Source organism: Phoenix dactylifera, chromosome 18, assembly GCF_009389715.1.
Source record: "Phoenix dactylifera cultivar Barhee BC4 chromosome 18, palm_55x_up_171113_PBpolish2nd_filt_p, whole genome shotgun sequence".
NCBI lineage: Eukaryota > Viridiplantae > Streptophyta > Magnoliopsida > Arecales > Arecaceae > Phoenix > Phoenix dactylifera.
Genome location: NC_052409.1, coordinates 4,815,296 through 4,830,044, shown reverse-complemented (window position 1 = coordinate 4,830,044; position 14,749 = coordinate 4,815,296). Strand labels below are relative to the sequence as shown.

At 37.8% G+C, this 14,749-nt stretch overlaps 1 protein-coding gene across 2 annotated transcripts; it reads left to right on the top strand.

Annotated features, from left to right (window-relative positions):
* Positions 1-1,421: 1,421 nt before the first annotated feature.
* LOC103714063 (BRISC and BRCA1-A complex member 2) lies at positions 1,422-14,385 on the top strand. 2 transcript variants are annotated; one of them, XM_008801197.4, is made up of 14 exons: positions 1,422-1,679; positions 1,763-1,850; positions 1,939-2,146; positions 2,302-2,392; positions 5,247-5,282; positions 5,415-5,513; positions 6,639-6,769; positions 6,924-6,972; positions 9,848-9,937; positions 10,013-10,066; positions 11,347-11,412; positions 13,180-13,277; positions 13,345-13,428; positions 14,076-14,385. In XM_008801197.4, the coding sequence occupies exons 1-13, from the start codon at positions 1,476-1,478 to the stop codon at positions 13,412-13,414; spliced, it is 1,284 nt and encodes a 427-aa protein (XP_008799419.1). In that variant the 5' UTR covers positions 1,422-1,475; the 3' UTR covers positions 13,415-13,428; positions 14,076-14,385. The 2 variants fall into 2 exon arrangements, with proteins under 2 accessions (XP_008799419.1, XP_008799418.1); XM_008801196.4 differs by lacking the exon at positions 14,076-14,385 and adding an exon at positions 13,585-13,931.
* Positions 14,386-14,749: the final 364 nt, after the last annotated feature.

Below are 14,749 nucleotides of genomic sequence, written 5' to 3'. Positions count from 1 at the left end.
GGAGTGACCCCTTAATTCTACCAAAAAAAAAGAAAAGAGAAAGAAAGAAGGGGAGATGCTTGAAGGGATTTGTTACTTGACCACCCATTCTTTAAGCATGCAGCTCATTGGAGGCTATTTTAATAATGTGTCGATCTGTCACAAGCTAGCCACAAGTTATATTCAATGAGTAACTCAACTTACTATGTAACTTGAGTTGTGAGTATCCAAACAAGCAAATTGGACTGGATCTTCAACTTGAGATACAAGCAGCTTCACTTATAAGACTCTAGATAGCTCTTATATATAGCTTGAACTCTAGGGTTAGGCAACTCCATCCTAATAGTTATCTCTGTTTTTTCAACTGTTAACAAAACATTTTTTTTAATATCATGCCTTCTTTCTTTCTCCATTTTCCTCATGGGTGGAAGCTATATATGGAAGGTAAATTAAGTTAAAGACATTAATATTATCATTTATTTTTCTTTAAAATATGGAAGCTATATAAGGCGATATCTTAATGGTAGATCTCCTCGTGCTAAGAGTGAGATGCACGGTAGACATTGCATTGAATAGCTAAAAGATTGTTCTTTGACACCAACACATGTAATCCAAGAATAATTTGTTCTTACTCTGAAAAAGCTCTATACATACACCACAATAGCATAGAAGATTTAAGTCTCCTTTGGATGCAAACCTACCATCCGACGATAAGTTCCCATAGAAGCAAATCTTCAAGAGAGAAAGGCAGCCACATAAGAGAATTGATGAAATGAAGAAGCCTCACAAATCATAAAATCTCAAAAATCAATTGTCCCTGCTATTTGGATACTTTATGACTCCAAACTTCCATAATTACTATAAATCATTTATCTTTTTTTTATGCTTTTTTTGATGCTGATCTCTTCTTGGCCCTCACTATATGTGGTATAATCAGAGGATAGCTTGCTAGAGTATTGAAACAGGCTCTCAGGGATGAATGAGATGCTGATTATTATTCTTCTTTTTTTTGTAAATAAGGTAAATCACCTCTAAACTAGTTTCCAATATCCATATTTTAAAACCAAGTTAATGGATTATCTCTTATGATCCTTGAAAACTTCTCTTTCATGAACTCATAGCTCTTTTATAATTCTTATTTTGTGAAAAATTAACCATATCCCTAATCTAGCTTATTCCTAGTCAAATATTTCAAGCCTCTTCAATCTATAATTTAAATATTATGGGATATATATAGTTAATATAGTATCTATAAAAGGATTAGAAATATTTAGCATAAGGTTACCCTTCTATACTATTGATTGCGTATGACCAACTCTTTATTTTTTTAGTAGATCGGTAGCTCACACTAGTTATGCATGAATACTGCTAGCTGAGTTAAAGGACAAAATACTGCACAAAGGTGGAGGGCCGACCCTCTTTTTACCAGCTCTTGGAGGCGAAGCGAGAGAGACTCCCCGAAACCCGAGAAAGTCCCGTCGCGTTCCGGTTTTGTCATGAATCAAGAAGCGAAACGCCACGCCACGCCCGCAAGCCCCTCCTCTTCTTCGACCACCTCCTTGGACTCCGGTGGAAGCGCGAGAGACCCCCATCGCCCTCCTCCTCTCTCGCCGCCGTCGCCGGCAATGTCCGCCGCGGTCTCTCCTCTCATCGCCGCCCAGCTCAACTACCTCCTCGCGCACTCCCCTCTCCCTCTCAAGGTAATCACCATCCCGATCCGGATCGAGTCCCCGTCTCTTCAAATCCCTATGTTTCTTAATCCTCCCAATTTGGTGCTCTTTAGGTCGGACAAGTGTGGGCCGGAAGCAAGAACGGCCGCTACGCCGACCGCTTCACCCTTCTCGTCCCCTTCTGCCTTGATTACATCAAGTGTCAGTCTAAATTTATGATTTTTCCGTCGTTTTCACTGGTTAGAAATTCTTTTGCGTTCTTGAGTTTCTGGATGTTGGATTCTTGCAGGGGATGTTGTATTCAATGCGGGGTACCCGTCGGTGCCGCCGGACTTTGTATTTCCGCCGGAAGATGACGACTTTCACCCCTTGATTCCTGTTGGCGATGTCAAGGAGGAGAAGGAAGGGGAGGGGGAGGGGCACTTGAGCAAGAGCAGCTTGAGCGATTGGAACAGTAAAGACCCTTCTCGGCTGTTGGCTCTTGTTCATGAATTGAGGTGGAGTGTGCCCACTTAGGGTTCAACTGAAGTGTCTGTTGTGGAAAGAATGGTCCTTTTTCTTTGTTAACCTTCAAAAAGAAAGAAAGATTTTTTTTTTTTTGGGTCATGGCTGCTGAGCCTTTTTTTTTTAAAGAAAACTTTTTTGCATATAGGGATTTATACATGCACTACCAGAAGAAGCGGATCGAGGAGCTTGATGATGCGAGGCTGAAGTTTGAAATAAGCACAATTCTCTCGAGAGAGGTAGTAAACTAATACCGACATGTTCTTTTTTTTCTTTTCTGGTGCTATGATCGTAAAGGAGTCCTTCTAACTAAACTCAGTTTGGTGCTTCTGATTTCAATAACAAAGGCTTGATAAGATGATATGTTACTCTAATGATGAAATCATGAAACTAATTCACAAACAAACTGGTGAACATGACTAGATGGCAAGCGGTCATCAAGTGGAACCGTCATTGGAGAACAACAGCCATGCTACATATCTTAAGGTGGATTGCTAGGAAGGCTGCGAGGTCCCCATCTTATTAAAGTTTTGTCCAATACATATGTAGCAAAAAAAACTCCCACTTTAATTAGTCACTTCTCTGTTTTTTCTTTTCCTTAAAAGGGCCGATAACTTAACCAAAGGATGCATTTTTCAGAGATGGGGCACCATATACGTGTAGAGATTGGAGAAGTGGAGACTTTATATTATAATAGTAAAGAAGCAAAGCAAAGCACCCTAGGTTGAGGAATCTAAAGGTGATATTTCTTAAAGAGGTTATTACAGGAAAGAGAGCTACAATCCTAATTGATTCAGGAGAGATGCACATGTGGCATGGGCCAATACAAGGTGGCTCAAATAAGGATAAAAAATGTATTCATGTACTTAGCAGTACAAGTTGGTATGGGATCAGTATAGGGCGCTATGGGGTGGTTCAGGGACACACAGGTTGATATGGGTTTTGGATATGTGGATACTCTAAAATGATGCCTGGTTGGTATGGGTAAAACATGAGTTTTTGCTGATCAACTGATCTTTTAGGCCTTGAAAGGATGTTCAGCAGCAAGATTTAATGAGAAACAGGGGGGTAATACAAGGCTCATAAGGAAAATATGAGGGGAATATCAAACTTTTGTGTGGGCCATGGTCCTTGCTGCCCTTCTCCCACTCTGCCGTGTTGGACAGCAATGATGACATGTTTTGCACTTATGTCGGTCTCCATAAACACTTGTCTGGAGATATGCTTGTGTTATCAGGTCACCTAATTCAATTTCTCTGGATTTTCTCAAGATAGAGAGACTCATGCATGGAAATGTATGTATAGTCTTTAGGCAACCTTGTAGCTTCATCGTAACTTGGATTCGCTTAACTGGATAAGGTAGAGCTGGCTCAAGTAGGTGGTATTTGGAGAAACAATTTGTTGCTCCAGAGAAATTAAGTTTGGTTCAAATTTGATGAGAGTTAGCAGCTAATAAGGTTTCTAATGTGACTATATCAAAGTGAGTTTTGGCTGTCATACATAACAAACCTGACTTGATGGAGAAATGCTAAATCCAGAATTAGGTTTTAAGCTTATGATGTATTTCATATTATGATGAGACTGATGTTTTGATCCCTGGTGTAAACTTTTTAATGTTATCTTATGGGTGCCGTCTCATTGAAATTACTGTATTTTATCCATGTCAAATAGTTTTTGACACTATGCAGTTTGCCTTATTATGTCCTCACGGTTACTGGCTTTCATCAATGAGGAAAAGTACATGTCATTGTCTATAAAGACACAAATGTGCATAATTATCATGAAGAGACCTTCTTGGCTTTACTTTTCTTTTTACTAGTATGGTTGTATTGTATCTTGCTTAACCATGAAATTGAACATGAGTTATGAACAAACTTATATATAACCAGATTTGACATTTTTGGAGGATCTGGAATTTTCTTTCTTTTTCTTTTTTAAAGTTTTTCTTTTCCTTCTAATGTGTAGAAGATTTTTGTTTCTATAATTTCAATACATACATATACATACATACATACATACATACACATACACATACACATACACACATATATATATGTGTGCATATATATATATATATATATATATATATATATATATATATATATATATATATATATGCACACACACACACATATATATATATATGCACATATTTATGTGTGTGTGTATATATACATTTATATGTATATATAGTATATATATGCTCCCCCCCTTCAAATAAAAAAATGAATAAGTTCAGCCCTTGTGTATGCATCAACTCATTAGTTTTACTGGCATGATGTAATGTTGTGTTTTGATTTGATTTATGGTTTAAAAGCTGTTTGAGTTAGTGAAATATGTTTCTTATGTGTTCTGAGATGGGTAGATCATGACCAATTTCCTATGATATATTTGAACATACTAGATAGTGGGTGTCAATCTACCTATCCACTTTATGTATATGTAAGGGTTGTCTAAAGTGTGTGTGTGTATTTGTTTCATGTCTTTTAAATGCCATAGATCATGGTTAACTGTTTGAATTGTCGATGTGGAAGGGCCATCACTTATTTTGCACTGATAGGATTGACGCTTCAATCCTCATGGCAGGATGCTAGCCGATGTCACTTAAAGACGTGGCATGGATATCAAGTATTGAGGTGTCTAAAAGAGCCAGACACACTAACTTTCAATAAATGGTACAGGGGATACTAAATTGTGAGTTTGAGTGCAAAGAACATCATACCTTACTGCTATGTCTAGCAACTGGTGTCTATCTACCATCATGCACAGTTTAAATGCTTTGTTGGTTATGATTTATGGCCATCACACCTTTTAAAATTCATTTGCTTTATGTTATCATGGTTATGGCATGTCAGATGTATTCAAATGACTTTTGCAGAGTGGCGAATTAAAATAAGATGTACTTGTGAAATTGCATTCTAAGCTTTTAGGTTTCTTTAGGTTTTTTATTTGTTCACTTGTCAGTACTTCTAAGAATGCCAGTTAAGTTTTAGTTAATTATTCAGCATGTTTTCCTGCTAATTTCTTAGAGATTTTCTTCTTCTTTTTTCTTAAACAAAGTTACATGTTTCCTAATTTTACTTAATGGAACAGGGGATTGAAGTTTGTATGATTTCTTCACATGACAGGGTAAGTTCTCAGAAGTTTCAGCTGTTGGTTGGTCTGCAGTATCTAAAAATGCAGAAAATATTGTCAGTGATTCCATTAATCCTTATTTCATTTTGTTTACTGAGTGTAAATTGCCTGTACATTCTACTGCAGCCAGAGGAGGTAAAGTTTGCTGTCCCTTTACTGGATATAGACTTGAACAAATTGGTTCTTGCATGTCCTTGGAGACATCAGCAAAAGATCTACTTACAGGTTTTCTCTTGGTCTCTTTGGTAATAGCTGTTCATTCTGGGACATTCTTGTACAATTATATAATCTTTTGAGATTATATAATTGGTAATACTTTCTTGGAGTTGAGGTCTGACATGCTAATGCAAATGCTTGAAATTAAATATCTATAATTGAACTGTTCATGTAAGGTTGTTATGATATATTGACTAAAAGTAATCTAGTAATCCTTTGACAATAAGTCATAAGTTAGTTTAGAAGCTTAGGAGATGTTTAGCATTCATCGGCTTCATTTTATTTTTCTCATTTCATCATTTCACTGTTCTAACTTTTCTTACAATGAGTAATTTAAATATTCAACTTATGGAGTTGGTCCTGTTCGATGGGACGCTCTTGACTTGAAATTCAAGTCTGCAATCAGGTGTGGAACTTGATGCAACCCCTAACTGGCACTATGACTCCAATCCCATCTCCATAGATGTTCCTTGAGGGGAAGTTCTTGTTTTTTCTTACTGTTTATCCATCTTCAGTTCTTTTTCCTTTATTCCTTACTGCATTGGGACGAAGACCGAAAATTGGATTTGAATCAGTAAATCATTCACAAGAGTGCAGGGACTGGGATGGAACTGGTGATGTGATGCAATTGGAAGTTTAAAGATTTAGATGGTTGAATTTTTCCTTTAATTTTCAGTTTTTCACCATCTATCTTTGTTCTATTTTCCTTTAATTTTCAAAAGAGGGCGAGCCTGAAGAAACCCTGAATGTGAAGCTGTAATGACAATTTTGGGTAATGTTTCGATTAAGATTTAGTTTTTGATTTGTTTTAAGGGCGACATGGATTAGCAAAAGCCACCCCGAAAGGATCAGCTAATGGCTGTTGCTTATCACTATGTTCATGCTAAGCTGTATTTTTTTAAGGACATCAATGCTAATTTGCTGCCTATGCTATGGGGATGAACCCCAGGCTAGTTGTTTTTCGGATTCCTTAGATGGGATGGGGCCAACAGGTTTTATCACATTATGATCTTGATTGTAACCATGAAGCTGTGTCCCAACTATTTGGGTTCTGCTACACTGCCTTTGCTTAATTGAAGAATGATTGTCATTTTTAGAAAATTTCATTTTGATCTCAGATATTGCATTGTGCAGGTTGTATTTCCTGTACACACAAGTTATTCCTCTGCTCCTTCTGCTCCACGCATAAAGTTAGTCTCTTCTTCAGAGCTGAAGAGTTTGTTCTCTGTAGAAGATGTCAAACTTCCACCATGGTTAGATGGGATGTAAGCCATTCTATCATAATACAATATTGATTATACTTTTGTTTCTAACTGAAAAGTATTGTTTTGCAGTCTCTCATGTAAAGAAAGTAACTAAGCATTATCATTTTCTAAAATTGATTTTTTATGTATGATTTGTCTATATTATTATCTAAAGGTGTATGGCTGAATATCTTCCCAATTTAGAAGAAAATCTCAAAACTCAGGTCAGTCACATCTATCATGTTTATTTTTCTGATAACAGTTCTATCTGTAATACTGATCTTTCATGGTTGCTACAGATTTATATCTTAATGTTGGGTGTCTCTCTTGATAGTCGATATATTAAAATTCACTTCTGCATGCCAGCATGGATGCTCTCTCATTTAAAAGCTAAAACTTATCTGTTGTAACTGTGAAAGGTTCTCTAATTTTTTCTTTAGCCATTCTTTCATGGAAGATTATTGAAGCTTGCCATCGGTCAATCTAAGTGGTAGTCACTTCCTATCTTATCTGGTTTTTTGGTTCATTGGTATGGATTCAGTTTGTAATTTGAAACGACTGCCTGTCAGAGAACCCAATTTTGGTTTTTTGGTTCATTGGTATGGAATGTGCTGCATCTGATGGTTATTAACTATCAGTATCTGGCATATGTGGTACATCTGGTTTATTCAAGAGAAGAGAGCATTTGATGGATGACTATGGTCCCACTGTCAAGATTTTTTAGATTAGATTTGATAAATATAGAAAGAAAAAGAGCCTGCAGACCTGAATTCTGCTTGAGATGTGCCATGGACTAAATGCGAGAGCGGGTGGTTACCAAAAAGTTAGGGTGGAGAAGCATTTGCCCCATCCATGGCAGTGTGATGTAGATATTTTTAATCCAAGTAAATTTTTTGACACTGGTTTCTCCTTTCATCATGGAGCAGACTGAGTAACACTTAGCCTTCAACGGACTTAGGCCCTGTTTGGGGGAGCTTTTGGAGGGCCAAAAAGCACTTTCTGGCCCTCCAAAAGTACTTTTAGGTAAAAAAGGGTGTTTGGTAAAATTTTGGAAAAGCTGTTTCAGCTTTTGCGGGAAGCTGAAAACAGCTTTTTGGCAGAAGCTCCATTTTGGAGCTTTCCGAAAACGCTGTTTTCAGCTTTGTCGGGAAGCGGTATTTTTGACCAAAATACCCCCATTTAAAAGTTCATTTTTTCTCCCAAAAATCCCCATCCCACCGTCTCTTCCTCTCTCACCATCCTCCCTCTCTCTCTCTCTCCCCCTCTCTATCTCCTTCTCCTCAATGCCCCCCCTCCCTCACGGTCGCCGAGGCCCGCCGTCCCGGCCCCCTCCCTCGCGGTCGCCGAGGCCCGCCGTCCCGGCCCCCTCCCGAGCACCCCCTCCCCCCGCGGCCCGCCGTCCTGGCCCCCTCCCGAGCCCCCCCTCCCTCGCGGTCGCCGAGGCCCGCCGTCCCGGCCCCCTCCCGAGCCCCCCTCCCCCCGCGGCCCGCCGTCCCGGCCCCCTCCCGAGCCCCCCTCCCCCCGCGGTCGTCGCGGCCCGCCGTCCCGGCCCCCTCCCGAGCCCCCTCCCCCCGCGGCCTGCCGTCCCGGCCCCCTCCCGAGCCCCCTCCCCCCGCAGTCGTCGCGGCCCGCCGTCCCGGCCCGCCGTCCCGGCCCCCTCCCGAGCCCCCCTCCCCCCGCGGTCGCCGGGGCCCGCCGTCCCGACCCCCTCCCGGGCCTCCTCCCGCAGCCGCCGCGGCCCGGCCCCCTTCCGGCGCCACCGGCCTTGCGGGAGAAGAAAGGAGAAGAAGGAAAGAGAGGAAGGAAGGAGAAGAAGAGAAGAAAAAAGAAAAGGAAAGAAAAAGAAGAAAAAGGAAAGAAAAAAAAGGGAAGAAAAAAGGAAAGAAAAAGAAAATAAAGAAAATAAATAAATAAATAAATATGTATATAAATGAACAAATAAATAAATAAATAAATAAATAAAAATATTAAATTATACCTTTATTATTTTAAATAATTTAATATTATGTTATTTTAAATAATTTTATACCTTTATTAATGTATTATACTATAAATATTATATTACATAACATTACATCATAATACATTAATATGTTATTTTAAATAATTTAATATTATGTTATATTATGAAAAATTAATTTATACTAATAATTATAATATTTTATATCTTTATTATTGTATTATACTATAAATATAATATCATAATACGTTATATCATAATACATTAATATGTTTTTTTAAATAATTTAATATTATGTTATATTATGAAAAATTAATTTTTACTAATAATTATAATATTTTATACCTTTATTATTGTATTATACTATAAATATTATATTATATTACATTACATCATAATACATTAAATGTTATTTCAAATAATTTAATATTATGTTATATTATGAGAAATTAATTTATACTAATAATTATAATATTTTATACCTTTATTATTGTATTATACTATAAATATAATATATATTACATTATATCATAATACATTAATATGTTATGTTAAATAATTTAATATTATATTATATTATCAAAAATTAATTTACTCTAATAATTATATTACTATTATGCTATATTATAATAATATTATTTATATCACAATAATATTATACTATATCGTATATTTATGTATTAATATATGTAATGTTTTATTATGTTATGTTGTATAATACTATGCAATGTCCTTTATGGTAATTTTGTCATACAAAAGTACTTTCTCAGTTTGTTTACCAAACATATGTTAAAGTGCCACAGCACTTTACAAATGTAACTACCAAACAGCAAACAGCTTTTTATAACAGCTCTACTTCAGACAGCTCTACTTCCAACAGCTCTACTTCCAACAGCTCTACTGCCCACAGCTCCCCCAAACAGGGCCTTAATTATTTACACTGTCAAGAGGCTTTTTAATATGAATATTTCACTTCTGCTTTCTCATGCACCCAGTTTTCTACGTAAGGATTTAGGTTTCTTCTCATTTGTTTGTATACTTGTTGTTCCTCTTCTCTTTTACTTTTTTTAGTCATGCTACAAGCTCCTATGTTTTTATGTGAGTACCCTTTTTAGTAATTTAGTGGGAATGTTTCAAAGGTTTTGGAGGCAGTTGCTTCAATTGGTGCTAGAAGATGTTTTATTGAGGCATTGCCCTCTCTATTTGGAAGGCCACTAGAAGCTGATCCGGTGTGCTTTTGGACATTCTTTACTTAGCCTTGCATTTTCACTTTTAGAATGATCTCTGAACATTTCTTTTATCAGGTTTTTTGCAGGAGAGCCACGGTGCTTGTTGTCTCTGGCGTTTTCACATTTCTGGTATGTTAAGGAACTTATCAGATTTATTTTATGTACCAGGTTCCCAGGTGACCATGTCTAAAATTAGAAGCATGGTATCTTATATAACCAAGGTTTACTGAACCGATGGTGGGCACTGTATATTGATACTTTAATGTCATGGTACACCTGTATACACATGGTGCGCTGCTGGAAGTGTGGCTGGACCATGTGTTGGTACAGTACCGTAATGAGCCTCCTTACCATACCGGTAGCATTGCAGTATGGTAATGCCTGGTACCGGGAAGTATAGGTTGGTATAGTATACCTTGAGGCAGACTCTTTTCAACAACATCATTGGCCTGACAATTAGAACATGGCATTTATAATATCACAAACTTCCTCAATTCATAAACAACATAAAACTAAAAATCAAACCCCAAAATGCTTGTCATAGATATGCTTTATATTATACTTTAATATCAGTTAGATTAAATTGAGGAAAAAATTTGTGGGTGCAAAATAGCTAGTCATGTAGATTATGGAAGTCGAATATTGGCACAAAATTGTCTTTGGAGTCATTACGATGGCTGAGTTGCTTGGAACCTGGAAATCTATTCCAGATCTAATATTTACAAGCCTTTTTTATTCATTATACTGGCCCATATTAGGAATCTTCGTGGGTTTTCCTTTTTGCTTGGGTGTTCTGTAGGTAAGCTGAGTTATATGTGACCTAGATAATTGACACATCTATTTAAGATTAATTGTTACCTAACTTCTTCTCATCGTTCTGCTCTGAGATATATAAATACCACATCTCATGTTCATGGACATTCAAATTCAAACCCAAGTATCCATGTGCAACCATGTACAATGAAACAACTGTGCCCTTGCTAATCTCTAAAATTATCAATTATTTATGACCTTAATGCTACTGTTGTTGGTCCAAGCTCCGATGAAAAATAAGAGTTTTACTTCAAAAGGCAGTTGGGTGTAAAGGAGAGGTCCAATGGTGGAAATGTATCTCAAGTTATCAATTATCCATGATCTTAATGCTGCTGCTGTTGGTTCAGAGCTTAGATGGAAAACTAGTAGCTTCACTTCAAACTGTAATTGCATATAAAGAAGAGGTCAAATTATGGGAATGTGTCCTGAACAAAATCCAAATCATCAAATTATTTATTTATTTTTAAGATGCTTTTCTAATCTCTAATGCATAACCATTAATCTTTCTTTCTTCTTGGCTAGCATGCAGTTTTATTGCCATTTTATCACTGTATGTCAAATACATGCGGCTAAGGGACACAATTTTGTTGTTGCAGGTTCATTTTTCAATCCCCACTCAGTTCCCTAAGCAACAGCCTATCTTGACGCTGCAAAGTTCTCAGGTAATTGTGTTTCTCTTGTTGTTTCTTTTTATCATTTTGAAAAATATTTATGTTTGCCACCAAGGTAGTAGCCTAGTGGTAAGGGGGCGATAATTCCGCCCAAGTTGCCCGGGTTCGAAACGCACGGGCGTCGATTAAATTAGGGGACCGGATGCCCCACGCTCGGCTGGCTTGTTGGCGGTTATGCTTTCCTTCCACTTGTACCAAGGTGGCACTGGGGTGACGTACCCAGTGGGGTGAGCCCACGGGTCGGGGAAGGCACGCGAAACCTGCGACCTGTATCGAACATTCCCTAGTGGAAGGGGGGCTCAGTAATGGGGCTGCTACGCGGGTGGGCTGGTCCCTCCCCCTCCCCTCCTATTTTTGACCAAAAAAAAAAAATATTTATGTTTGTAAATGTTGATCATTCAATATTAGTAATAATTTTGGAAATTTTTAAGCTCATACTTGAAAGTTAGGTCCACCGGGCGAGCTTGACTTGTATAGTTAAATCAAAATTGAGCTTTAAAGAAATATGAGTTGCAATTTTTCCGGGTTTGGCCAGTTTCAACACCTATGTATGAGCTGGCTATTGGCATATGAAATGTATGGGATGCTCCTGTTTTGTGCTGGACTTAGAGTTTGGTATTTTAAGTCCTAGGACCTTGGAGTAGCTATGCCTTGACTTCTTGGCATCCTAATTAAACGTATATGAGTCTAGTGGTGTTATGGAGATTCATAAACCTTGAGGGATTATTGGGTTACTAGATTTTAGGAAAACAATATTCCGTAAAACTTTTTTCTAATTGGTTTTGTTAGTAACATGCCAAAACAGAGGTTTAGGTGAACCGAGTAAACCATTTAACCAACAATATATTGTAGAAACTAATTTTAGGTTATATGAGATACTTAGGGACCTTATCTTTACCTCTTCTCCTCTGAACTAGTTCTTGTGATCTCATATCCCAACTTCTTGAAGTCCAACCTTTATTGCCTGATCACAACTGCCTGACTTCCACCACACTCCTCCATCCACCCTCCTCTCCTCCACTTGCCCCTCTTCTCCTTGTCCTCCCCTTTCTCATTCTGGCTCCTTCTCTCCCACCTCCTCTCTCTTCCATTCACCCTGCTTCTCTCTCCTCTTTTTTCTCCTCATCCTGCCACAATCTTGTGCTGAATTAGTGTTATGGATGCTTTCAGCTCTTTCAAAGCACCCCTTGTACCAGTGGCGTGCAGCTTGTGTGAAAATGTTGAATTACCCATGATTAACATCTTGAGTGGATCTTATTTATTTGTCATGATGCCAGCATACAAAGATTTTCATCAAGTACAAAGAAGATGAGTTGCATATGCATTGCATTTGTGGGGACAATTTCATGTGCCTGCAGCCAGGTCTGGATTTTTCTTGATAAAAAACACAAGGATTTAAAAATATAATTCCTAAAGAAGAAATGATAGAGATCAATGTTTTATTGTTCTTAGTGACGGCAATATATCACTGCATATGCTAAGGAGATTTCTCATCCTTGCAAGTAAAATACATGGAAAGCAGCACAGCCTTATGCATGTACAAATTGTTCTACCTTTGCGGTACCACTTATCTTAAAAAAATGTTGAATGGGGAATGGAAAATTTTTGTCATTAAGTTCCTTGTGGAACTTGATATTTTCTGCCCCCCTTTCTCTCTCTCTTTTTCTGAGGAATAATTACACAAAAAATATTTTCTTCCTCTCTTTCTGATGTTTTATACTCTTTGAACTAATCAGGCTATTCTGTAATGTTCTGCAGCATTTTAATTCTCAAGGCACCCCAATATTATCACCTCCTATAAACGATTATCCGTGGAGTCCCAGATGGGATGTGCCGGGGATGGTTGAGCGCATCTTGTAAGTAGCCATGCTTGGTAGTGTTGGGAAGCTTCTTGAAACAAATCTAATCAGATTATTGTTGCAGTGACTTTCTGGTTGACGAATGTTTGAACTTCAAGAAATATTGTAATGAGACCATGCCTCAGCAGCAGTAGCATGATGCTATAAGGTATGCTCCTTTGCATACTTGTACAAGATCCATATTTCAGGTTTAAATATCATGCCTTTTTTTTTCTTGCGGAATAATTATATTTTAGTTTCATTCCGTTAGATGCTTTTTTTTCCTTTTTGGGTAAGTTTTGCTTACCTGCTTTTTTGGTTGTAGAGAAAGGCTGCACTTTTTTTGATCTTTCTTAAAGTGGGTTTGAAGTATACACCAAGCACAGCATGGGTCGCACAAACTTTTCTCCCAGAAGCATTGTGGTAGTTCCCCACATTTTAGCACAGGAGAAGGGTCAAGGAAGGTTTTAGGTTGTGTATAATTGACATCCTGGAAAAAGATGTAAACATTGGTTCACAGCTTTTGGACATTCTCTTGCAATCCTTGTTTTGCTCTTGTGATCTCATTAAGAATTTCGCGTTGTATCGTGGCATGAATATTGTATAGTCAGGTCATTTGTGTACCTTATTTGGCCTTTCTATTCATTTGACTCCTGAATCTTCTGTCTTCTAGCTACTCGTTAGTAGAATTGCTGTTGGTAACATCTTATTAAAATGGCAAGTGGCCTTAGATCCTGGAGCTTGACAAATTATTGTATCAATTGGTGGCACCAGAAGCATCAATCTGCCTACTGAATTCTTGTAATGCTCGAGCAGGGAACTTCAGTGCTATGAGACCGAGAGGTCCAAGCTAACTGGATTGCTAAGAAATGCTCACCAAGAGGTGCTGCAAAGCTCTGATCAGACTAGCTCATCAATAAACAAATGGTGGTTTGGAGATCATTGGCATCACCATTTCATGACTGTTTGATTCTTCTTAAAAATAAGGTCTTGTTTGTCTCGCATCACGTTATATCTTAACCCCAAAACAGGGAGGTTTCAATGAAGAAAAGTATCATTGCTTTTAAAATAAAATCGCTTGATGAAAAGTCACTGGCAGTTATTAATGAAATGATTCAATTTTTCATTTTTGTTTTTGTTGGTCTCATTTTATCATCACAAATTCAGATAATGCAAGTGTGCCTTATTATCTTCTGGTTGTTGGATATTATCATACCATGAGTAGTAAAGATTACAAATTAATGTACTGGAAAGTCGGCTTACAATCTAACGGTCATTTTGGGAATTGGAGGTTGGTGGTCATTACCAGAGATCGATGATAGTTGATATTTAGGCCAGGTAAATTTATGTCAGACTCTGGACATGTGAATTGGATGCTTGCAAAAACAAAAGATTAAAAGTACAAACTGAAAATTTTCTTTTGTGCCTTCAGACATTCTTCATGTTTATGCGTCACCAGGTCTTCTCAAAGCGGAACAAGGTGCAACACT

Excerpts from the sequence above, each read along its gene's own strand:
- LOC103714063 (XM_008801197.4), top strand. The coding sequence starts at position 1,476 with ATGAATCAAGAAGCGAAACGCCACGCCACGCCCGCAAGCCCCTCCTCT. Across the intron at positions 10,067-11,346 it reads CTGGCGTTTTCACATTTCTG|GTTCATTTTTCAATCCCCAC; the intron begins GTATGTTAAGGA and ends TTGTTGTTGCAG. Across the intron at positions 11,413-13,179 it reads TGACGCTGCAAAGTTCTCAG|CATTTTAATTCTCAAGGCAC; the intron begins GTAATTGTGTTT and ends AATGTTCTGCAG.